This window comes from Phyllobates terribilis, unplaced genomic scaffold (assembly GCF_046119375.1).
Source record: "Phyllobates terribilis strain yellow unplaced genomic scaffold, ASM4611937v1 Scaffold_1__5_contigs__length_1240528914, whole genome shotgun sequence".
In the NCBI taxonomy this organism is placed as follows: Eukaryota; Metazoa; Chordata; class Amphibia; order Anura; family Dendrobatidae; genus Phyllobates; species Phyllobates terribilis.
In genome coordinates, this window is record NW_027362761.1 from 1,186,206,654 (window position 1) to 1,186,233,208 (window position 26,555).

General features: G+C 48.2%; 1 protein-coding gene across 1 annotated transcript in view; it reads right to left on the reverse strand.

The window, feature by feature from the left end:
• Window positions 1-26,555, reverse strand: part of LOC141210089 (catenin alpha-2-like) — a 592,305-nt gene that overhangs the window by 106,769 nt on the left and 458,981 nt on the right. The window contains exons 5-6 of the mRNA XM_073664707.1: window positions 19,611-19,730; window positions 10,928-11,194 (exon numbers count right to left, since the gene is read on the reverse strand). Of these exons, the coding sequence (XP_073520808.1) occupies window positions 10,928-11,194; window positions 19,611-19,730 (387 nt within the window). The remainder of the gene's footprint in view (window positions 1-10,927; window positions 11,195-19,610; window positions 19,731-26,555) is intronic.

Sequence of the window (26,555 nt, forward strand, 5' to 3'; positions counted from 1 at the left end):
CGTGGTGGTGAGAGGGCCAGATGTTATACACCATGGGGGCGAGGGAGCCGGAGGTTATACACCGGGGGGAGAGGGGCCGGATGTTATACACCAAAGGGCGAGGGGCCAGATGTTATACACCAGGGGGCGAGGGGCCGGATGTTATACACCGAGGGAGCAAGGGGCTGGATGTTATACATCGGGGGAGTGGGGCCGGATGTTATACACCGTGGAGGAGAGGGGACCAGAGGTTATACACTGAAGGGCGAGGGGCTGGATGTTATACACCGGAAGGTGAGGGGCCGAATATTATACACCGTGGGGGTGAAAGGGCCAGATGTTATGCACCATGGGGGCGAGGGAGTCAGAGGTTATACACCGGGGGATGAGGGGCCGGATGTTATACACCGAAGGGCCGGATGTTATACACCGGAAGGTGAGGGGCCGGATATTATACACAGTGGGGGCAAGGGGGCCGGAGGTTATACACCGTGGGGGCAAGGGGGCCGGGGGATATTTGCTGGGAGACACCTTGCAGGTGCACAAACATTTGACTTAATGCCTCCCAGCTGCTGCTGTGGGCATTTAACATGTGGGTGTGCAGTCCCTTTAAAAACAGTAAAACGTGCATATGTGTAGCGCCCCGAGGGTTCAGCCGCTACAGGGGTATTGCACCTCTGCCAGAGGTGTGATATTCCACTCCCGGGTTAGGATGGAGTATGGACCAGGGCCCAGTTAGCTGCATGCATCACACACACCCCATTTCCGGGGGACAGCTCAACGGTGCTCCCATTAGTACAGTAATGCAGGCACGACAGACCATGTCCCTGGCTGGAGTGGGGAGGGGGGAGGAATACCAAGTGATGTAGGAGCAGAAGGTGACGGTTCCTGAGCATAGATAGGAGCTCATTGGTTGCTGGTCACCTGAGCTCACACACTAGGGGAGGGTATATAAGGTGGGCACCATCTTAGTTCTGTGTGCAGAAAGAGGAGAAGTTCAGGCAGTGGAGTGAGAGAAGGAGTTCAGCCAGAGAGGGCTGACAGGGAGCTGTGGCTCAGTCTGGGCCCAGCTCCACGAGGCAGGCCTAGAGTGAAGGCCGGAGCCAGAAGAAAGAACAGAAACAGAAAGGAACAGAAACAGAAAGGAACAGAAAGGAACAGCAAAGAAAGGAGAAGTACCCAAAGTGTAGAAGGGCTCAGAAACAAGAAGGCAGAAGGGACCCTAAGAGCGCATGAGAATACCGGGTGAAGGGTCAGGCAGATTAAGGGTACCGGATCCCAAGTTGGTGGAGGAGAAACTACACTCAGCAAAAGACCGGAGGTCGTGATCATTTATTGGTGCGACACCTCACCAAACCTGCTAGGAAGGCACCATATAGGACAGCGGAGAACGGGGCCCACGTTTACCCGCGCAGATCCGCGGTAGCTGGACAAAAGTTGGTCACTGGTGGGGCAGGCCAGAGAAAGGATGGAAGGGGGTCCTGTGCCATATTCCTGAACTGCCTGGGGGTTCACCGAGCCCCTCACCTGGTGGACGCAGCACGGCTCGGGCGGTCATTGCTGACAGAAGTGACTGGGAATATATGAACTGTGAGTAAAAGACCCTGGACTGCAACACGTTGTCTTTGTGCTCTTTGCTTCGCCAGCACTAACGGTACTGGGACTCCCTGCACCATCACCCCCACCATCCACTACATTGCCCCGAGGCTACACTCCTCCCGTGGGGAGTTATACCATCTCAGCTGCACGCACCATCAGCCTCAGGGGACTGCCTTGCAGCGGCGGTTCATAGTAGCCGCAATCCACGGGTGGCGTAGTCGGACATTACCTACAGCACATAGCAGACTACCACTGGTCTGACCACCCTGAGCCACGGAACCGGGTCGCCACTACTACTCCCAGCATTGCCCTGAAGCCCGGTTCCGAGTGCCCCACGGCCCAGGGGGCGAGTCAGCTTTGGCGTAGTCGGCAGGATCGTGACCAACCCGCCACCAGCGGGTATTGCGTGCCTGAAAAGAGACTGTTTCACTGTGTTAAAGATGGCGCCCGCCCCAGAAGAACGAGCGCCATAATGTGCGCGCCAAAAGACCACAGGAAGCCACCTTCCATCGTGGGCCAGGTCCCAGAATGGCGCCAAAGAAGGAGCCCACCCCCAACAGCCATGAGCGCGGCAGTGGAGATGTCCATCAAGGTGGGGGGCTGCCCCTGAAGGTGTTTGTCAGCTGATTGCCCCAAGACCACCCCCAATGCGGGCGGAAAGAGAAGAAAACTGTGGGGCAGGGTGCGGTCTGGACCAGTCTGTACGGACCGCACCCGGGAATGGAAGGAGAGAGCAGCACCAGTACCCTGGCGCGTGGCGTGCTACAGGCCGAGCCACCCTGCAGCTTCGCGGAGCTGCTAGCACAGCTCCCCAAGGACCCGGAGAATGCGCAAGCTGCGCTAGAAGAACTGGACCGAAGGATGGACCGGGCGCAGCGGGATGTGATCGCCGGGTGGAAGGAGGAGTTGGCCCGGCAAGCCGTGGCCCGACCGCAGGAGGCGCTACCACCGCCCAGCAGCACGCCTGCCTCCGAGGACGGTGAAGGAGGATCAGAGTCCGGAGATGACGCCGCGGAGGAGGCTGCAACGACCGAGGCAGATAACGGGGATGTCACCACCCCCAGCCCTGAAGCCCCGGGGACCGTACCTGTCACCACGCCTCCGCCGCTACCAGCTAGGCCTCAGGCTGCAAGCGCTGCTGTCACGCTCCGCCCCGCGCCGTGCCCTTTAACCCCGGGCGCGATAAAGAAGCTGACGCCACAGGCTGGGGCACAAGGCTTAAGACCTCTGGGTGCCGCTACCTCGCCAGCGCCCCTGGCCTCGGCTGTGCCACTCACGGGCACGACCGGAAGACGACCACCGGCCTGGTCGCAAGGCCGAGTGCCCCCGGGTGCCGCTCCCTCACCGGTGCCCCCTGCCATACAGCCCCTGGGCGCGGACTTGTTCGCCCAGCACACCGGGCCGGACGGGCAGCCCTTCATCTGGCCGCCCGAGTATGTCAACCCCTGCCTCCAGAGGATCCTGTCTGTGGAGGCCGGAGCCGCACCTGGACCCCTAATACCTGTTCCGGAGCCCATGGACGTTGCCCAACCTCCGCTCGAGGATGCCCAGTTCGAACGGGACCCCACCGAAGAAAATCTGATGGGGTTCACCCAAGGAACCCGGGCGGATGCGGCTCGTCGACGAGAGTCCAGCCGTCAGCAGTTGGAGATGTTTGAGAGAGAGCGGCGGGAGCGGCGTGTCCGGCAAGAGCGGCTCCAAGTGCAAAGTGTGGAGCAGAAAAGGAGAGCCCGACAGAAACCCCGAGCCGCCAGCGGTCCCAGAGTCACCGGGACCGTGGTGAAATTTCAAATGGAGCGCGGCTGGGGCTTCATCAAAGATCCTGGGACCATCAGCGACGTCTTTGTGACCCGGAGGGACGTCGAGAGCCACCTGCCAGAAGGTCATCGAGGGCGGGATCTGTATCCTGGCGACGTGGTGTCCTACACCCGACACCAGGGCGTGAAGGGATGGTACGCTCTCCACGTTCATAGAGTAGTAGAGGAGGAGCAACAGCACTACTCAGATCCAGAGTACCAAGAGGGCCCGGACGGGCCTGAAGATGACCAGGAGGAGCAAGGCGGATCAGGAGGACACCGTTACCAGTAAACGGTAGAGTGTGACTGTATATAGTTACCCGTCAGGGTAAAAAGAACTGTTGTGGGACTGTTTCCACTGAGAGTGTGGTCCCCATTGGGACTGTTAACTGTCAAAGTTGCCCCCTTTCCTAAATGAGGCTGAGGACTGAGAGCAGCCATCCCTCTTCCTTAATCTGGCTGGGGACTGAGAACAGCCATCCCCTTCCCAAACTGGCCGAGGACTGAGAGCGGCCAACCCTGTAAATAGTTGCGCTTCCTAAAGCGCCCCCTATTGGTTTTATAAAAAGACTGCAACGTCTACCTCAAGACAAGTTTGCTAGAGTGTTGCACCTTCAAGAAGATTGAACACCTGGTCGCAAGTTGCACCGCGGCCAGTACACAAGAATATGTCTTACTTAAAAATGTTTTATATGAAAAAGTTTTATATGCTGCTAGGTGATAATGCAAATGTTTTATATGATGTTTTATATGACAAAAGAGTTCCGGTAGTACTAACAATGACAAAGAAAAGTGTTTCCCATAAAGGGAATTGAACAATGTCGTCCGTTTTCAAATGTAAAAAGTTTTGAAAAAGTTTTGCATGTCTTGTAATCAAATGTCTTTACTCTTTTCCAGCCCGAGGATGTGCTGTGGTTTACCAGGGGGGAACGCAGCGCCCCGAGGGTTCGGCCGCTACAGGGGTATTGCACCTCTGCCAGAGGTGTGATATTCCACTCCCGGGTAAGGATGGAGTATGGACCAGGGCCCAGTTAGCTGCATGCATCACACACACCCCATTTCCGGGGGACAGCTCAACGGTGCTCCCATTAGTACAGTAATGCAGGCACGACAGACCATGTCCCTGGCTGGAGTGCGGAGGGGGGAGGAATACCCAGTGATGTAGGAGCAGAAGGGGACGGTTTCTGAGCATAGATAGGAGCTCATTGGTTGCTGGTCATCTGAGCTCACACACTAGGGGAGGGTATATAAGGTGGGCACCATCTTGGTTCTGGGAGGAGAAGTTCAGTCAGTGGAGCGAGAGAAGGAGTTCAGCCAGAGAGGGCTGACAGGGGGCTGTGGCTCCGTCTGGGCCCAGCTCCACGAGGCAGGCATAGGGTGAAGGCCGGAGCCAGAAGAAAGGAACAGAAAGGAACAGAAAGGAACAGAAACAGAAAGGAACAGAAAGGAACAGCAAAGAAAGGAGAAGTACCCAAAGTGTAGAAGGGCTCAGAAACAAGAAGGCAGAAGGGCCCTAAGAGCCCATGAGAATACCGGGTGAAGGGTCAGGCAGATTAAGGGTACCGGATCCCAAGTTGGTGGAGGAGAAACTACCCTCAGCCAAAGACCGGAGGTCGTGATCATTTATTGGTGCGACACCTCACCAAACCTGCTAGGAAGGCACCATATAGGACAGCTGGGAACGGGGCCCACATTTACCCGCGCAGATCCGCGGTAGCTGGACAAAAGTTGGTCACTGGTGGGGAAGGCCAGAGAAAGGATGGAAGGGGGTCCTGTGCCATATTCCTGAACTGCCTGGGGGTTGACCGAGCCCCTCACCTGGTAGACGCAGCACGGCTCGGGCGGTCATTGCTGACAGAAGTGACTGGGAATATATGAACTGTGAGTAAAAGACCCTGGACTGCAACACGTTGTCTTTGTGCTCTTTGCTTCGCCAGCACTAACGGTACAGGGACTCCCTGCACCATCACCCCCACCATCAACTACATTGCCCCGAGGCTACACTCCTCCCGTGGGGAGTTATACCATCTCAGCTGCACGCACCATCAGCCTCAGGGGACTGCCTTGCAGCGGCGGTTCATAGTAGCCGCAATCCACGGGTGGCGTAGTCGGACATTACCTACAGCACATAGCAGACTACCACTGGTCTGACCACCCTGAGCCAGGGAACCGGGTCGCCACTACTACTCCCAGCATTGCCCTGAAGCCCGGTTCCGAGTGCCCCACGGCCCAGGGGGCGAGTTACATGCACGTCCTAAGACGCTGCCAAGACACATTGCAGCGCATACTGAGGAGGAAGGAGGCAGGAACAGGAGCATGCCAGGGACCACGGTGTGGGCCAGGGTGGTGAATAGCCTTCCTGCACAGAGGGAGCAGGAGACAGCATGCAGGGGCGCCGGGCAGAGCATTACACAGCCTTTATTACTGGAAGAGACACAAAGTTCACATGCAACTTGGGAGAGACACATAGAGCTCACATCCACCCTATATTACTGAGAGTTGAATGCAGAGTCCCCTTCCAACATTTTAAACTTGGAGAGATATGCAAAATTTAAATCCATTTGAATCATATTTGAGTAAACACAGAGACCTGACATGCAGCTGATATCACTGGGAGACTCATACAAAACTCACAACCAGTCCATATTAATGGAAGAAACAAGAAGATCTCACACCCAGCCTATATTACTGAGAGACACACAGACCTCACAACTAGCCTATATTACTGAGAAAGACACACAGTCCTCACACCCAGCCTATATTGCTGGAAGAGACGCACAGAGCTGACATCCAGCCTGTATTACTGGGGGAGACACACAGCTCACATCCAGCCTATATTACTGGAAGAGACACACAGACCTCACTTCCAGAAAATATTACTGGGAGAGACACACAGACTTCACATCCAGCCTATATTACTGGGAGAGACAAACAAACCTCACATCCAGCCTATATTACTGGGAGAGACACACAGACCTCACATCCATCCTATAATACTGGGAGAGACACACAGAGCTCACATCAAACCTATAATACTGGGAGACACACAGAGCTCACATCCAGCCTACATTACTGGGAGAGACACACAGAGCTGACACCCAGCATATATTATTGGGAGAGACACACAGAGCTCACATCCAGCCTACAATACTGAGAGAGACACACAGAGCTCACATCCAGCCTATATTACTGGGAGAGACACACAGAGCTCACATCCAGCCTATTTTACTGGGAGAGACATACAGACCTCACATCCAGCTGATAATACTGGGAGGGACATACAGACCTCACATCCAGCCGATAATACTGGGAGAGACACACATAGCTCACGTTCAGCTTATATTGCTGGCAGAGACATGCAGAGCTTACAACCAGCCTATATTACTGGGAGAGACACACACAGAACTCACACCCAGCCGATAATACTGTGAGAGACACACAGAGCTCACGTTCAGCTTATATTGCTGGAAGAGACACACAGAGCTCACATCCAGCCTATATTACTGGGAGAGACACACAGAGCTCACATCCAGCCTATATTACCTGGAGAGACACACAGAGCTCACATCCAGCCTATATTACTGGGAGAGAAACACAGAGCTCACATCCAGCCTATATTACTGGGGGCGACACACAGAGCTCACATCCAGCTTACAATACTGGGAGAGAAACACAGGCCTCACATCCAGCCTATATTACTGGGAGAGACACACAGAGCTCACATCCAGCTTATATTACTGGGAGAGACACACAGAGCCCACATTCAGCTTATAATGCTGGAAGAGACACGCAGAGCTTACAACCAGCCTATATTACTGGGAGAGATATACAGAGCACACATCCAGCCTACATTACTGGGAGAAGCACACAGAGCTCACATCCAGCCTATATTACTGGGAGAGACACACAGAGCTCACATCCAGCTTATATTACTGGGAGAGACACACAGAGCTCACATCCAGCCTATATTACTGGGAGAGACACACAGAGCTCACATCCAGCCTATATTACTGGGAGAGACACACAGAGCTCACATCCAGCCTATATTACTGGGAGAGACATACAGAGCTCACGTCCAGCCTATATTACTGGGAGAGACGCACAGAGCTCACATCCAGCCTATATTACTGAGAGAGACATACGGAGCTCACATCCAGCCTATATTACTAGGAGAGACACACAGAGCTAACATCCAGCCTATATTACTAGGAGAGACACACAGAGCTCACATCCAGCCTATATTACTGGGAGAGACATACAGAGCTCACATCCAGCCGATAATACTGTGAGAGACACACAGAGCTCACGTTCAGCTTATATTGCTGGAAGAGACACACAGAGCTTACAACCAGCCTATATTACTGGGAGAGATACACAGAGCACACATCCAGCCTACATTACTGGGAGAGATACACAGAGCTCACATCCAGCCTACATTACTGGGAGAGACACACAGAGCTCACATCCAGCCTATATTACTGGGAGAGACACACAGAGCCCACATCCAGCTTATATTACTGGGAGAGACACACAGAGCTCACATCCAGCCTATATTACTGGGAGAGATACACAGAGCTCACATCCAGCCTATATTACTGGGAGAGACACACAGAGCTCACATCCAGCCTATATTACTGGGGGAGACACACAGAGCTCACATCCAGCTTACAATACTGGGAGAGACAAACAGGCCTCACATCCAGCCTATATTACTGGGAGAGACACACAGAGCTCACATCCAGCTTATATTACTGGGAGAGACACACAGAGCTCACGTTCAGCTTATAATGCTGGAAGAGACACGCAGAGCTTACAACCAGCCTATATTACTGGGAGAGATATACAGAGCACACATCCAGCCTACATTACTGGGAGAGACACACAGAGCTCTCTTCCAGCCTACATTACTGGGAGAGACACACAGAGCTCACATCCAGCCTATATTACTGGGAGAGACACCCAGAGCTCACATCCAGCTTATATTACTGAGAGAGACACGCAGAGCTCACATCCAGCCTATATTACTGGGAGAGACACACAGAGCTCACATCCAGCCTATGTTACTGGGAGAGACACACAGAGCTCACATCCAGCCTATATTACTGGGAGAGACACACAGAGCTCACATCCAGCCTATATTACTGGGAGAGACACACAGAGCTCACATCCAGCCTATATTACTGGGAGAGACATACAGAGCTCACATCCAGCCTATATTACTAGGAGAGACACACAGAGCTCACATCCAGCCTATATTACTGGGAGAGACACACACAGCTCACATCCAGCCTGTATTACTGGGAGAAACACACAGAGCTCACATCCAGCTTATATTACTGAGAGAGACACACAAACCTTATATCCAGCCTATGTTACTGAGAGAGACACTCCCACTAGAAAAAAATCTGAAACTTGGATTAGGCTGCACATTGAAACCCGAAAATGAATGAAGGAATGAAGATTGCATCCTGAAACTTAGATAATCAATTCATCAATTTGAGACAAATCAAATTTATATCTAATTTCCCCAAAAAAACTCAGATTCTCCAAAATCTGATTTTTTTTTTGCAATTTGCTTTGTGCGCTCATCTGGCTGCTACTTTGCTGGCTTCAAAAGAGGGGAGGAATTAAAAAAAATCATACTCACCTCTCTGGTCCATGCTTTCCCCATGCGGCTCCCAGCGCGACCACCACAGATCCAGTTTAGTCTTTAGTCTTCTTTACAGGTTGGTGGTAAATTTCAGATAATCTGCTAATTTAACTTTTCAGTTTTCACAGATAGATAGATAGATAGATAGATAGATAGATAGATAGATAGATAGATAGATAGATAGATAGATAGATAGATAGATAGATAGATTTTTTTTTCAATTTGTAATTTACGATTTGTCAACGTCAAAGGTGTCCTTTAATGGAGAACTACCTACATTTATCTTCTGGCATTAAAAGATGGGCCATATAACAACATTCATGAATGCTTCCTAAGCCAAGACTCCTGCCAATTTCTTTTGTCATTATCTAGATTTCCCTTTCTAGAATCTCCTGGTTTTCTCCTTGATGGACTGCAATACTTACATTTGTCCACTGGATGTCACTGTTGCTATCTTTTAAAAATCAGAATTATTGTCCCTGTAGCTACAATGGTGCGGTATATTCAGCATTTAATACGCTGACCATTTTTTAGCTTCTGTCTTAATAAAATTTGTGCATATACCTCCTTTTATACTTCTGTGTTTGCATTTAAAATGACAGTGGCAATATGATAATTCCAATAGTTCAACACTAGTTTCTCCCAATTTACAATATGATACATTGTAAAAATTTAAGGAAATATTCAATTAGTGTCTCCTCTGATTACAAATATGTAAATATGAGCTGGATATCATTTTTTTTATTAGACTGTTTCTTCCTGTATGGTCCCTAGTCTCAAACACAGTTTATAATAATTGCTTAAATACTTAGGGAAGTGACCGAAAATAATAAGGTATATAATGGTAACTGCAATAGTAGGAACAAATAATTGATTGATGAAGATTAATATTAAAAAATACAAATAAATAAAAATGGCAGGGGAAGAGGACATTAGTGCAACAAAAATTATGACGTTTTGAAAAGTTGCAAAAAATTAATTAGGTGAAAACATCCAAAAAACATAAGCCCCCGCCAAAGTGGCAAACTAAAAAAAAAAACAGAAAAACAAAAAATAGACTTTATACAACCTTTATCTTAACTATGATTTATCACTTTAGACAAGAAATGCAACACGTAAAGATTGGGTCAGATTTAGCAAAGCCTGGCTTGTTCTGTTACTCAATAATGACAAACTATTTTGTGGTTTTACATATGACTGCAGGAAAAGTAAATTCATCATCTTAAAGGGGGCCTGTCACTTGTCACAAAAATATATATTTTTTTACCTGGTGTAAACGCTGCTTTTCTCCTGAATCCGGCGGTGTTTTACTTTTTTTCCTGTGCCTCTCCGTTCCTGAGATACGTCACTTGGTTTCCTGTCTGTAAATCTAGGATTTATTTTTTTCTTACATCAAGTGGGCGTGATCTTTAACTTTTTTCTGTGGGCGTGTTCCAGAGGACCACACCCCCTAGATAACAAGACTAGACTTGGATGCAGAGAAGAGAAGGTCATATCTCAGGAACGGAGAGGCGCAGAAACAAAATAAAAACAGTGCTGGCTTCAGGAGAAGAGCGGCGTTTACACCAGGTAAGTTACATATTTAGGATCTTTTTTTCACCAATAGTATTACAGTGGTACAAAACTGAAAGCCTTTAAACATTACGAATGTAGTTAATAAATCAGATATAGCAGAGCTGAGCTTGTCGTGTGAAATTCATGGCAATGAGATCTCCCAAAAGAATTCAAGTCACCGAGAATATTATCTGTGCATAAAAAATAGCGCACCGACAAACTCAGCACTGCTACATCTGTAAATGACAAACTGAGCGCCGCTGCATTCACAAAATAAGCCCAAGAGATTTGGTGAGCAGTGCAGTACTACAAAGATGTATCCACAATGCATATGGTCTAATCTACTCACATCAAACTCATTGAGGGCGGCAGCGAGCTCCCCAATGCCCGTGTGACCCTGCTTCTCATCAGTGGGTGAGGTGGCCTGAGCGGCATTAGAGATGCCAGCAATCGCTTCCTGCACTTGTTTGAACACATAGTCCCGGTTGGCTCTTGTGGCTGCCACGTCTGGGTGGCGCAGGTAAGCTTGTGACGCCGTGTACAGCATTGTGGCATTCTTCTTCAGAGCCCCACGAGCTGCCGCCATCTCATCCCTGCAGTGAGGGTCCTTCAGCTCCTGCAGAAAAAAAGATCAGAAGAATAAAAGGATCAAAGTACGCCAGGAAGACAGTTCTGTTATTACTACTAGGAGCTCCTAAGACTTCCACATTCTTACTACTAAGAACTACATGGACTGATACATTATAACTACTACAAACTACATCAAGTACTACATTGTTACTAGTAGGAGCTTAACAACATTTTACATTGTTTCTATCAAGAACTTCATCAACTGTTACATTGTTACTACTGGGAGATACATGGACTGCTACATTGTTACTACTAGAAACTACATGGACTGCTAAATTGTTACTACTAGAAACTACATGGACTGCTAAATTGTTACTACTGAGAAATACATGGACTGCTACATTGTTACTACTAGAAGCTTCACAGACTGCTACACTGATACTGCTAGCAGCTAAACAAGGTTTTACATTAGTATGAAAAACTGCATCAACTGCTACATTGTTATTACTAAGTGCTACTTGGAATGCTACATTGTTACTACTAGGAGCTCAACAACATTTTACATTTTTACTATCAAGAACTTCATCACCAGCTACATAATTACTGCTAGGAGCAACATGTACTGCTACATTGTTAATACTAGGAGCTACACAGACTGATACATCATTACTACTATAGGAGCTACATGAACTGTTATATTGTTACTACAACCCCTGGCAAAAATTATGGAATCACAGGGCTCGGAGGATGTTCATTCAGTTGTTTAATGTTGTTGAAAAAAAGCAGATCACAGACATGGCACAAAACTAAAGTCATTTCAAATGGCAACTTTAGGGCTTTAAGAATGGACGGCTTCATTGTTACTACTAGGAGCTATATGGACTGCTACATTGCTAATAGAAGGATTAATACAGACTGCTACATTGTTATTACCAGGAGTTCCACAATATTTTTCATTGTTACTATCAAGTACTACATTGTTACTACTAGGAGCTACACATAGTGCAACATTGTTACAGCTAGGAGCTACATAGGCTGCTATATATTTACTACTAGGAGCTACAAGAACAGAAATATTGCAATTACTAGGAGAAATACTGACTGCTACATTGTTATTGCTAGGAGCTACACAGACTGCAACATTGCTCCTTTAGGAGCTACACAGACTGCTACAAGCCCTGGCAAAAATTATGGAATCACCGGGCTCGGAGGATGTTCATTCAGTTGTTTAATGTTGTTGATAAAAAGCAGATCACAGACATGGCACAAAACTAAAGTCATTTCAAATGGCAACTTTAGGTCTTTAAGAAACACTAAAAGAAATCAAGATTAAAAATGTGGTACTCAGTAAGGGTAACTTTTTTCAGACCAAGCAGAGGGAAAAAATTATGGAATCACTCAATTCTGAGGAAAAAAATTATGGAATCACCCTGTAAATTTTCATTTCCAAAACTAACACCTGCATCAAATTAGATCTGCTCGTTAGTCTGCATCTAAAAAGGAGTGATCACACTTTGGAGAGCTATTGCACCAAGTAGACTGACATGAATCATGGCTGCAACATGAGAAATGTCAGTTGAAACTAAGGAGAGGATTATCAAACTCTTAAAAGAAGGTAAATCATCACGCAATGTTGCAAAAGATGTTGGTTGTTCACAGTCAGCTGTGTCTAAAATTTGGACCAAATACAAACAACATGGGAAGGTTGTTAAAAGCAAACATACCGGTAGACCAAGAAAGACATCAAAGTGTCAAGACCGGAAACTTAAAGCAATATGTCTCCAAAACAGGAAATGCACAACAAAACAAATGAAGAACGAATGGGAGGAAACTGGAATCAATGTCTGTGACTGAACTGCAAGAAACCGTCTAAAGGAAATGGGATTTGCATACAGAAAAGCTAAACATAAGCGATCATTAACACCTAAACAGAAAAAAACAAGGTTACAATGGGCTAAAGAAAAGCAATCGTGGACTGTGGACGACTGGATGAAAGTCATATTCAGTGATGAATCGCGAATCTGCATTGAGCAAGGTGATGATGCTGGAACTTTTGTTTGGTGCCGTTCCAATGAGATTTATAAAGATGACTGAATGAAGAGAACATGCAAATTTCCACAGTCATTGATGATATGGGGCTGCGTGTCAGGTAAAGGCATTGGGGAGATGGCTGTCATTACATCTTCAATAAATGCCCAAGTTTACATTGATATTTTGGACAGGTTTCTTATACCATCAATTGAAAGGATGTTTGGGGATGATGACATCATTTTTCAAGATGACAATGCATCCAGCCATAGAGCAAAAACTGTGAAAACATTCCTTGAAAGAAAACACATAAGGTCAATGTCATGGCCTGCAAATAGTCCGGATCTCAATCCAATTCAAAATCTTTGGTGGAAGTTGAAGAAAATGGTCCATGACAAGGCTCCAACCTGCAAAGCTGATCTGGCAACAGAAATCAGAGAAAGTTGGAGCCAGATTGAAGAAGAGTACTGTTTGTCACTCATTAAGTCCATGTCTCAGAGACTGCAAGCTGTTATTAAAGCCAGAGGTGGTGCAACAAAATACTAGTAATGCATTGGAGTGTTCTTTTGTGTGTTTGTTTTTCATGATTCCATAATTTTTTCCTCAGAATTGAGTGATTCCAGAATTTTTCCCCTATGCTTGGTATGGAAAAAAATCACCATAACTGAGTAGCACATTTTTTATCTTGATTTCTTTTAGTGTCTCTTAAAGCTCTAAAGTTGCCATTTGAAATGACTTTAGTTTTGTGCCATATCTGTGATCTGCTTTTTTTCAACAACATTAAACAACTGAATAAACATCCTCCAAGCCCGGTGATTCCATAATTTTTGCCAGGGTTTGTACATTGTTACTAGTAGATACACGGACTGCTACATTGTACTACTAGGAGCTACTTGCACTGCTACATTGTTAGTACCGGGAGTTACACGGGCTGCTACATTGTACTACTAGAAGATACACAGACTGCTACAATGTCACTACTAGGAGCTACATGGGCAGCTACATCTGTTACTACTTGGAGATACATAGACTGCTACATGGTTAGTACTAGGAGATAGATGTACTGCCACATTGTTACTACTAGGAGCTACACAGACTGCTACCTTTTTACTACTAGAAGCTAGAAGGATTGTTACTACTAGGAGCTACAAGGACTGCTACATTGTTACTACCAGAAGACACTATCACAGGTGTGTCAGAAATGACAGACAGTCGCCGTGCAGTTGGTTGCAGGAGATCTCTACGTTTGTCATTACAAACATCTTCCTAGAGGCTGGCTGTCTCTAAGACCCACCGACTACCTCCCTCTGGCTAATTAGCTCCCTGGCCTGAGTGTATAAATATCTGGTGTGTCTGAGAGGGAGGTGCCGGCGATATTCATTTCTACTTGTAAAGCTTAACAAGAGCAGTACTTCGTCCTCTCTGGAGCTTGATTAATAATCATCATCAAGAATCCACTGGCAGGTCACTGTTCTTCGGTGTATACAGTTACCACCCACAGTTTGGTACCTTTAGTGGGGAGGAGCTTCAGGAGTTCCTGAGGAGGAACGGTTTGCTTTGTCGCTCTCCTCGGTATGGCAGGGTGTGCTGAGTAATCTAAATATCATGGGAGACAGGTATAAACGTATGGCTGACAGAAAACGCTTGCCCAGTCCGGACCTGAATGTGAATGACTTTGTGTGGTTGTCTATCAGGAATATAAGATTGAAAGTTCCTTCTTGGAAGCTGGGACCTAGGTTTACTGGTCCCTATAAAATAACTGCCGTCATTAACCCAGTAGCGTTTCGTCTTGAACTTCCTAAGGCCCTTAAAGTCCACAACGTGTTCCATAGGTCCTTACTTAAAAAATATGTGGAACCTCTTGAGCCTGTGCCTCTACCACCGCCCCCAGTAATGGTTGATGGTAATCTGGAGTTCCATATTTCGAGGATTGTAGATTCTCATCTCCAACTTCGTTCTCTGCAATACTTGGTGCACTGGAAAGTGTAGTGCCGGCGTCCCTGCCCTCTGCTAGGCAGGGACGCTGTTCCCCTCACCACTCTGCTCCGTGCCCGGCGTCCCTCTCCCGCTCTGCTGGCAGCGCGCGCTCCTTCCCGGCCACTGTGCTTAGGGCACGCGCGCGCGCCCTCCCTCCCTCTTAAAGGGGCCGCGCGCGCCGTCCTAAGGAGTCCCCGGCCAATGGCCGGAGGACTTTACCATATATAAGGCACCTCCTCCAAAATGGAGGTGCCCGAGCAATGTTGTTGCACCGTTCTACTCTGCTTCAGCCCTCAGGTCCCGTTGCCAGTTACCTGCCAGTTACCTGCCAGATTCCTGCCAGCTTGCTGTCCTAATCCTGCCTGATTTCCTGTTACCTGCCTGCCTGCCTGAGGTCCGACGGTCTGCCTTACAACTCCGGTCAGTCTGTCTAAGGACCAACTTGCCCGCTCACCTGGGAGCGCACATCAGCTACCTGCCTGCTTGCCTGAGGTCCGACGGTCTGCCTTACAACTCCGGTCAGTCTGTCTATGGACCAGCTTGCCCGCTCACCTGGGAGCGCTTCTCCGTTACCTGCCTGCTTGCCTGCCCGGAGGCTCCGCTGTCACGTGCTGTGACCACCAGCTATTCCAGACTCTTGCCCGCTCACCTGGGAGCGCTTCTCCGCTACCTGCCTGCTTGCCTGCCCGGAGGCTCCGCTGTCACGTGCTGTGACCACCAGTTATTCCAGACTCTTGCCCGCTCACCTGGGAGCGCTTCTCCGCTACCTGCCTGCTTGCCTACCTGGAGGCTCCGCCGTCACGTGCTGTGACCACCTGCTATTCCAGAGACTCTCGCTTGCTCACCTGGGAGCACACATCCTCCATCTGCCTTGCTAGCCTACCTGGAGGTTCAGCCATCACAGGTCGTACCTACCCTTTACCTAGAGACTGCCCCGGTCACTTGCCGTGACCTCCAGCCCGTTCTTCCAGAGACTGCCCCGGTCACTTGCCGTGACCTCCAGCCCGTTCTTCCAGAGACTGCCCTGATCACTTGCCGTGACCTCCTGCCCGTACACCCAGAGACTGTCCCGGTCACCTGCTGTGACTGCCTGCCTGGTCGCCACCCGCTCCCTTACAAGGACCGCTCCCTTGTATAGTAGCCCAGAGGTTCCGCCTCCCAGACCCGTTACAGAAAGCTTATGGTCCAGAGGAGAGGATGTGGGTTTCAGCATCAGAGGTGAACGCTCCCAGATTGGTTCGCTCATTTCACATCTCTTTTCCTGAGAAACTCGGTCCTGAGTGTCCAGAGGCCACTCGTAGGGGGGGGGGTATTGTCACTGGTGTGTCAGAGGTGACAGACAGTCGCCCTGCAGTTGGTTGCAGGAGATCTCTGCGTTTGGCATTACAGACATCTTCTTAGAGGCTGGCTGTCTCTAGGACCCAGCGTCTACCTCCCTCTGGCTAATTAGCTCCCTGGCCTGGGAATATAAATACCAGATGTATCTGAGAGTGAGGTGCCGGCGACATTCATTTCTACTAGTGAGGCTTATCAAGAGCAGTACTTTGTCCTCTCTGAAGCTTGAGGCCATGTGCGCATTTGTTTGGAGTCATCTATAGCTAATCAATTTCCCCATTTGTCTACCCTTGTTGTCTATTGAGTATAGTGGAGATCGACTAGTGCTCATCTCTTTCCTTCCCTAGCCTTCGCCATATGCCAGGGAAAGTCAGTGATTAGTGAAGAGTCAATATAGGGATGGTATTTGAGACAGCTTGACACTAGACCAGACTAGACGGTCTCCACTCCCCCCTTTCCCTACTGTTTGAGCTCTCTTTCCCTCTTCTCTCTGTGTTGTATTAATTCTTTCCCACACCTTGCGTGACAGCTAAATAGTTTTCAATATTATTACTACTAGGATTTATATGGATTGCTACATTGTTACTTATAAGAACTATACACACTGCTACATAGCTACTACCAGGAGCTACATGGACTTCTACATTGTTAGTATTAGGAGATAGATGTAATGCTACATTGTTACTACTAGAAGCTAGAAGGATTGTTACATTGTTACTAGTAGGAGCTACACAGACTGCTACATTGTTACTAGTAGGAGCTACACAGACTGCTACATTGTTACTACTAGGATCTAAATGAACTGACTGCTACACTGTTATTACCAGGAGCACAACAGCCTTTTACATTTTTACTATCAAGAACTTCATCAACTGCTACATTATTACTACCTTGAGCTACACAGACTTCTACATTGTTACTACCAGGAGCTACATGGACTTCTACATTGTTGCTACCAAGAACTAACAAAAATGCTACATTCTTACTACTAGGAGCAACATAGACTGCTACATTACTACTGCTACGAGCTATATGGGTGGCTACATTGTTACAATAATACTTCAATGTTTGGGATTACATTCATGTTTTGAGTCTACCATGTGCTGCTTGGTTGCAATATTTTATTTTCTTTGGTTTTCTCTATGAAAGAGCCCAAGTGTGAATGTGCTCTTACGATTTGCACATATACCAGTTTATATTCCAGCTCAGTATTTTGGTTTTGGTTGCATTAAGCTGTTTGGGAACAGCAAAGTTTATATAAAGTTCAAACTATAGCTTAGCAGAGCAAGAGCAGGAGCAAAAACAGAAGCAGGAGAAGAAGCAGGAGCAGGAGCAGGAGCATGAGCAGGAGCAGTAACAAGAGTAGAAGCAGGAGCAAGAGCACAAGAAAAAGTAGAAGCAAGAACAAGAGGAGGAGAAATAGCAAAAACAGAAGCAGAAGCAGGAGCAGAACCAAGAGCCGATACAAGAGCAGGAGCAAGAGCAAGAGCAGAAGCAAGAGCAACAGCAGATGCAGGAGCAAGAGCATGAGCAATCGAAAGAGTAGAAGCAGTAGCAAGAGCAGGAGCAAGGGCAGAAGCAGAAGCAAGAGCATGAGCAATAGCAAGAGCAGGAGCAGTAGCAAGAGCAGAAGCAGGAGCAAGAGCAGAAGCAGGAGCAAGAGTAGAAGCAGTATCAATAGCAAGAGCAGATGCAGGAGCAAGAGCAGAAGCAGGATCAATAGCAAGAGCAGATGAAGGAGCAAGAGCATGAGCAATAGCAAGAGCAGAAGCAGGATCAAGAGCATGAGCAGGATCTAGAGCATGAGCATGAGCAATAGCAAGAGCAGAAGCAGGATCAAGAGCATGAGCAGGATCTAGAGCATGAGCAGGAGCAGGAGCAAGAGCAGGAGCAGGAGCAAGAGCATGAGCAGGATCAAGAGCAGGAGCAAGAGCAGAAGCAGGAGCAAGAGCGAAGCAGGAGCAAGAGCGAAGCAGGAGCAAAAGCAGAAGCAGGAGCAAGAGCATGAGCAGGATCAAGAGCATGAGCAGGAGCAAGAGCAGAAGCAGTAGCAGAAGCAAGAGCAAGAGCGGAAGCAGGAGAAAGAGCATGAGCAGGATCAAGAGCATGAGCAGGAGCGAGAGCATTAGCAGGATCAAGAGCATGAGCAGGATCAAGAGCATGAGCAGGATCAAGAGCAGAAGCAGGAGCAAGAGCAGAATCAGGAGCAAGAGTAGAAGCAGGAGCAGAAGGAGGAAAAAGAGCAAGAGCAGCCTGAACAATCAGATCAGTATTGCAGGGAGATCTAAAGAAATCTAGCTAGAATTCATCTGCTCACTCCTCAAGGGACAGGGTAATCATTTCGTCTGATCCCTTGCTGCCCCAGCTTTGTAGGGTGCAGAGTAAGCCCTATGCAAATGCACATTAAGTTGAGGAGGTAGATGATGGGAGTGATTCTGCCCTACATATAATGAAGATTTGAAAGGTAACTGAAACATTGCTGTGGAAGAATTGTCCTGTATGGAGTGGAATATATTGTAGCTGATGTAACTAGTCCATTATCCTAGAAGAAAGAGACAGAACGTACAGGTGTTGTCGAGATTTCGGAGCACTCTGTGACTGCAGACTTCTGAATCATGACACGTGAGGTGCACATACTGATTTTTCTGGTATTGCCGTAGCAAACGCATTTTTTACAATTTACATGCACACATTCCCATACCGACTAGTCTCATCCATTGTCTCTCAATAGAAGTGAAATGAAAGAAGCTGAAGGCGACCAGTCGGCACCTGACTACATATATGCATGTCATGAACGCTCGCACCGACAATATCAGGAAAATCCTGACAGCATGTGCAGACTTTGCTCTCAAACGTGGACAACTCCTTTAAGACAGGTAAAGGAGTAATTAGCTACCAGTCAGAATGAGCTCACTGACAGGTTCTCAGTAAACTCAGTCTTCAGGCAGTAGAATGCCAAATGATTGAAACAATTTTTAATGAAACTCAAAGTAAAAAAAAAATGGCAAATAAGTATTTTGAGCCACAAATAAATGCATTTAAGTAAATGGTGCTCATAATGATAATCCCACATCACGTGAGCTAGAGGCGATGTTACAGGAATGTATTGCAATTCACAGTACCTGCTGCCTTCTTGCTGCTACATAATTCAGTTTAACCATCTCTTTGCCAAACTCTTTGAAGCGGTGGGCGAGGTCTTGCTCATTTGTAGCATTTTTCACCATTTCAAGGGCTTCTTCGACCTGAAAAACACATTAATAAATGATTAACAAAGCCAAACTCGTTAATTTCACGAGATTTGCGGGTCACTACAAGGAATGTATTCGAGCAGAGAGGTGCATTGTGGGATAGAGAAATAGGTTAACAGCATTATCATCATCATTGTTGGAGAAAGATAATTTTTTACAGCAACAAAAAAATCTACACAAATCAGTATTTCCACATTTTATTCATAGTACTAATGGGGGGGGGCGCTATTGCATTGAATCCTATTAGAGATATCAGTGGTGAAAAGTGATACTGCAAGTATCAGGAGGAAATTGCAAAAAAAAAAAAAAAAAACATTTGTGCTGAAAATGTGAATTAATGGCAAATTCTTCACTTTTACTTATAAGTAAGACTCTACAGTATGTATTATGTTACATGACAGCAACTTTTATAAGAGGCAGTGAATCCCTATAGGGTGACAAATACCAGGCTTATTAATTATGGGGAGGGCATAATTTGATAAATAAAGTGACACTATAAACAGTAGGTGGAGCCTTCATTCAATCAAAAAGTCACCGGGGACAAATTTGTAAATCAAAACTGTCCCTAAAGCATAGGACAACCGGAGATGCATAGTACATCCTAAGGACTTCTAGCAAAACATATCATGGGTCCTACTAGTTCTTATACTGTTCATTATTGCATCACTTTAGGTCCAGAATGCTGTGCAGATATATTGGGTAGTATATCGGTGTAGCAGAGCTCCCATTTAATGACATTTAATTTTCTCTGCTTGCAGCCACCACTAGGGGGAGCTAAGTGCACATGGATTTATATAGGTGATCTGCTACTCAATACCTTATATCACTTTGATGTAGTGTTGTAGACACTCTTTTGACTTATTCGACAAGGGGTTAGGGCCAAGATTAAAAGGGGTCGTAAATTATTGGAATAATGTGTGGTTTGAAATGGGACACCATGTGCCAAAACAACTGGGTGGTGTAAATTTAGGGGGGAGGGTTTTAAGGGATTTATTAAAGGGTACCTATCATTTTATTTTATTCCCATTAATAAGATCGATGGGGCACTGGGTCGAATCGATCAAGAGTGCTTATAAATGCTCTCTTCTGTAAGTGGCACCTATATGAGTGCACAGATAGAGCTCTGTATGCAATTATTGGAGGAAGCTGGTCCACCACACAATCTACAGTATGTTTAAGGAGAAATAATATATATATATAAAAATAAATAATTTCTAATTAAAGGGCGGCTATTATCTGGGTTAAGATGCACCAAATTCATTAAAAAACCCCGCCTCGTAATAATTTCCACCCATCTCCGGGTGTCTGTAAGCCAGAATGTCATATCTAGACTCGTAGATTTGATCTATTATTCGTGGTACTTTGAAACTTAGAAGTCACCATTTCTAGGGACTTTTAGACCTTGTAACAAACGCCTCCCCTGCACATCCTGGTAACTCCCCTGCCTATCCTGGCAATGCCCCTGCCTATCATGGTAACTCCCCTGCCCATCCTGGTAACATCCCTGTCCATCATGGTAACACCCCTGCCCATCCTTGTAAAGCCCCTGCCCATCATGGTAATGCCCCTCTCCATCATGGTAATGCCCCTGCCCATCATGGTAATGCCCCTGCCCATCCTGGTAACGCCCCTTCCCATCCTGGTAATGCCCCTGTCCATCATGGAAATGCCCCTGTCCATCCTGGTAACACCCCTGCCCATCCTGGTAACGCCCCTGCCCATCATGGAAATGCCCCTGTCCATCCTGGTAACACCCCTGCCCATCCTGGTAACACCCCTGCCCATCATGGTAATGCCCCTGCCCATCCTGGTAACGCCCCTTCCCATCCTGGTAATGCCCCTGTCCATCATGGAAATGCCCCTGTCCATCCTGGTAACACCCCTGCCCATCCTGGTAACGCCCCTGCCCATCATGGAAATGCCCCTGTCCATCCTGGTAACACCCCTGCCCATCATGGTAATGCCCCTGCCCATCCTGGTAACGCCCCTTCCCATCCTGGTAATGCCCCTGTCCATCATGGAAATGCCCCTGTCCATCCTGGTAATGCCCCTGCCCACCCCAGAGGAACCAATTTTAAATAAACTCTGCCCCTTTTAGACCACAATATAGTTAGTAACTATCCTTAAGGACATATCATTATTTTGACACTCCGTGCCCTCTCCTGCTAATTCCCACCCACTTATCAAAAACTTTCAAAATATCAAAAAACAGAAATTAATAAATCCCCCCTCCCAGGGCCCCAGTGATTACAGTGTAAATCCACATTGAGGGAGCACCCTGGTGGCAGCTGCAGGTATGACAAGCAGAGGAGGCAGTGTAGTGCCGGGCCCCATAGATGTCGCCTTCTCTGTCGGTTACATTTTTTCCTTTTCTGAATACTTGTTGCAGTTTTTATCATGACTTGCGTTTTAGATCTCTAGCTCCTTTCATGTCTGCTGTTTTATAGATGGATTGTATCTCGGGTTTTATGAAGATGAACACTTGTCCTTGGTGACATGAGGTTCACACATTGTTCTGTCGTTTCCTAGAAATAAATACCCATCCGGCTCCATGGAGACTAGGGTCCTGTGATTCTCCTCTGAAGCGTCTCCTTCCCGCCGCGGTTTCATCTCTTAAGACATATTTTTTTTTACTTCTTTGATTCGTCTCCGAGTCCCTCTGAGGTTTCCTCTATTTAAGGTTTTAAGTGGGCGATGGCGTCATGGTAAAATAGCGGCAGGTGAGCGTCCGACCTCCGCGACGAATGAGGCACAGTGGTTAAAACGTTCTGTTCTGCCATTCATCACAGCACACAGATAACACGGGCTTTGGAAGAAATGTAATGGCTACCAACAGGGAGTGCTTTAATTAACTAAGGGGTCGCAACCCCACATGCCCCGGTGGTCAGTCCATCACTGGCTCCGACCATTAGTTGACAGTGCTGTGGCTGTGTACAGATCCCTTATAAACACTGGGTGCACAGAGCTTTGACCTCTGAACACCATCCTATACAAGAGGATCTGCGCAGACACTGAACCAGCAGGGGATGCATAAGGTGAAAAGGCACTGAACCAGCAGGGGATGCAGAAGGTGAAAAGACACTGAACCAGCAGGGGGTGAAAAAGGTGAAAAGACACTGAACCAGCAAGGGATGCAGAAGGTGAAAAGACACTGAACCAGCAGGGGATGCAGAAGGTGAAAAGACACTGAACCAGCAGGGGATGCAGAAGGTGAAAAGACACTGAACCAGCAGGGGATGCAGAAGGTGAAAAGACACTGAACCAGCAGGGGATGCAGAAGGTGAAAAGACACTAATCCAGCATGGGATGCGGAAGGTGAAAAGACACTAAACCAGCAGGGGATGCGGAAGGTGAAAAAACACTGAACCAGCAGGGGATGCTGAAGGTGAAAAGACACTGAACCAGCAGGGGATGCGGAAGGTGAAAAGACACTAATCCAGCATGGGATGCAGAAGGTGAAAAGACACTAAACCAGCAGGGGATGCGGAAGGTGAAAAAACACTGAACCAGCAGGGGATGCTGAAGGTGAAAAGATACTGAACCAGCAGGAGATACGGAAGGTGAAAAGACATTAAACCAGCAGGGGATGTGGTAGGTGAAAAGACACTAAATTGGCAGAGGATGCAGAAGGTGAAAATACACTGAACCAGCAGTGGATGCAGAAGGTGAAAATAGGCCAGAAGTGGAACTTTACTTTTTTCTTTCTGCTGTTTTCTCTCACTAATAAGAAAAACCTCAATCTACTAAAACAGAGGAATAAAGACAGAACAGAACAATCCCGAGTGTCGGAGATCTACCTGCGCCACCCACATGGCGGCTGCCGGCTGCACAAGCCACCTCAATTCTTAGGTCCATAATAAACTTTGTGTATGTAATATATTTATTCTTTATAAATAGGGGATATCTGATGCCTTATACTGAGGTCTGTGATGACACTTTGTAAAGGGAGTGTGATTAATATTGGAAGTTTGTCTGTAACTGCATATGAGGCTTCGTGATAACACTGTATATGGGGGTCAATTATGTCACTGCATATGAGGGTCTATTATTATACTGTATATGGGAGACTGTATGTCACTGTCTTTGGGGGTCTAATATTACACTTTCTAGAGGGATCTGTTATTATACTGTTTATGTGGCACCCCAGGAGTCTGGTTGCCACAGTGGCATTGCCTCCCTCATAGGGGGTGATGCCATGCCTGGAAGCACGGATGGGTCCCCTAATCAGGTTTACCAGCAAACAACACTTTCCTGGCTCCTGACTAGAAAGGAGAGCTCCTCCCCTTAACAACTGGAATCTGGAGGCGGGGTTAGTGACTCGCCCAGGGGGATATATGGGGGAGACTCTGTACCCGGGCCTTTACCTTCTTTGAAGGATATCACGGCAGTAGGCTCCCGGGCCTGTCCTCTGGGTCACTCTTTAAAAAGGGGTTTTAGTGTACAGTTTGTCTCGTGATGCCACCTGTGGATTCTGGTAATGGTTACCGGCACTGCTGCAGACCTCCGGGGGTGATGGGATGGCAGCTGGGATGTTTCTGCTCCCCACAGGTGGAGTGGGCCCCCGGGGCAGGGTTGATGGATGGGATGCAGGGCGTTGTGGCGTAGAAGGGATGATGGCGCAGTGGCAATAACCGAAAGAGACAGAGAGTGCAGTTTACTCACAGTTCTTTTTAGATTACTTAGGTACACTGTACAGGTTACCGCTTCCCGCGTCACGCTGAGTTCACCAAGCAGGGGTTCTGAAGTCCCTCTTGCAATTCGAGAGTACTTATCGGGACCCCCTTTCTGTATGTTCGTTTCCTCAGTCGACTTTCCGCGCTGGGTCTCTCCCTCCTGCCCTGCGCCTCACAAACTGAGCCCCAAGATGGTGTCCTCGGATCCTTCAGGGACACCTGGAGTTCCCTTGTCCTACTCGACTACCGTTCTTGGCTGCTAGAATGCGAGTATGGCAACTGCACCATAAAAGTCAGAAGCCTCCGGTTTCCTAGCCGAGACTTGAAGTGACACGACTAGCCCAGGGACCGGTTCCCTTTTTGCGGCCTGGTCCCTCTGACACTTGACAGATTAGAGCATACGGGTGGCTTCCTGCTCCTTCCGTACCTCTGGGACCCCTTCAGTTACCGGAGCCTTCCTCCTCTGCTCCCCTCCTCTTCTCTCCTCCGCTGGGCCTCATTTACTAGGCCCACTCTGGAGCAGAGCTCCTGTAGAGCACCTGCTCCTCTCCTTCCTGCTTGCTTTCTCTACTCCTTTTACTAAGATGGCTCCCCCTTTTTATACTCCTAACAAATTCTCCCCTAAACTGCTTCCTCCACCCACACCCACTACTTGGTTTCCCCTCACTCTGGTTCCCCCCACTCCAGCCAGGGACAGGGCTCAGCAGAACACATTGTATCTTGCCCTTCCAGCCAGCCTGGAGCAGTGTAGTGTTGGATGCAGGTGTTGGGGTCCTGGGCAGCACTCCTTTCCTTACCACAGAGTGAGGCACCACCAGTTGTAGTACCCCTGTGGCGACTGAACCCTCAGGGGTGCCACAGTTTGTAAGAGTGAGTTGAGAGGAGTTGAAGACAGGACAGCGACGAGGAAGGACCTGGGGAAGGGAGCTGTGTACAAGCTCGCCCCAGAGGAGAGAAGCGCAAGTGAACCGGATACCGAAGTCCATGGTTGTGGGGCACTGAAGGCCCAGCAGCAGAATCTGGAGGGCAGGAGACTGTAGGTCTCCTGGCCCCATCAGACGCCCGGCGGCTCAGCAGCACCATAAGGCCCAGCACCGCCACGTGGGAGCAACACTTGAGGAAGGCCCGAGATGCCTGCCATATGGGTGAGCACAAAGACGTTTTACTCAGTGACGAGGGGCGCAGCATATCTTCAGGCAGCAGGGCCAAAGAGAATAGCGCAGAGGGAAGGGCTACAACTCCACCTGGCGAGGTGGATCCCCAGCTTGCTTGCAGGCTGCCCGGACCTCTACTACCAGCCAGTACCCGTGCCCTGGTCTGCTCTGCCAAGCAGCAAGTAAAGCTAAGAGGAAACCGCCATTAATGTGTTGTCTGTCCATTACCTGCCCCCTCAGCCCTGCTCGACACTGTCCCAGCCGACAACATCTACTCTTCAAATCATCTACACTGCCCTGGAGCTAAGCTCTGCCTGTGGAGAGCTGAACCCTCTCTGCTGCGTCACCATCAGCTCCAGAGGATCTGCACCGCAGCGGTGGCCCCATATAGCTGCACAGGTGGCGTCACGAACATTATCTCCAAAACCTTTATTCCCATTTACTTTTCCTTTAATTGACCGCCCTGGGTCACTGACCGGGTCACTGCCACCGTGACATACCCAGCACCGACCGGCACGGCTACCGAGTACCCCACGGCCCAGGGGGCGCATAATTTATGGGGCACTGCATGTCAATGTAGCACCCTGAGGATTCGGCTGCTACAGGGGTATTACACATCAAGCCAGAGGTGTGGTATTCCACTCCCGGGTAAGGATGGAGTGTGGAACTGAGCTTAGTAGGCTGCATGCACTACATACATCCCATTTCCGGGGGACAGAACAACGGTACTCCCACCAGTATATGTGCAGGTACGACAGCGTCTGTCCCTGGCTGAAGTGGGAGGGGGGTGGAACATCCCAGTAGTGTAGGGGCAGATAGGGGGAGTAGTCTGGGTAAAGCTAGGAGCTCATTGGGTGCTAGTCACCTGGGCTCACACATAGAGGGAGTATATATGGTGGGCACCATCTTAGGACAGGGTCTTTTTAGCCTGAGGAGCAGAGCAGAGGAGCTCAGCCAGGAGGGCTGACAGGGAGCTGTGGCTCCGGCTGGGC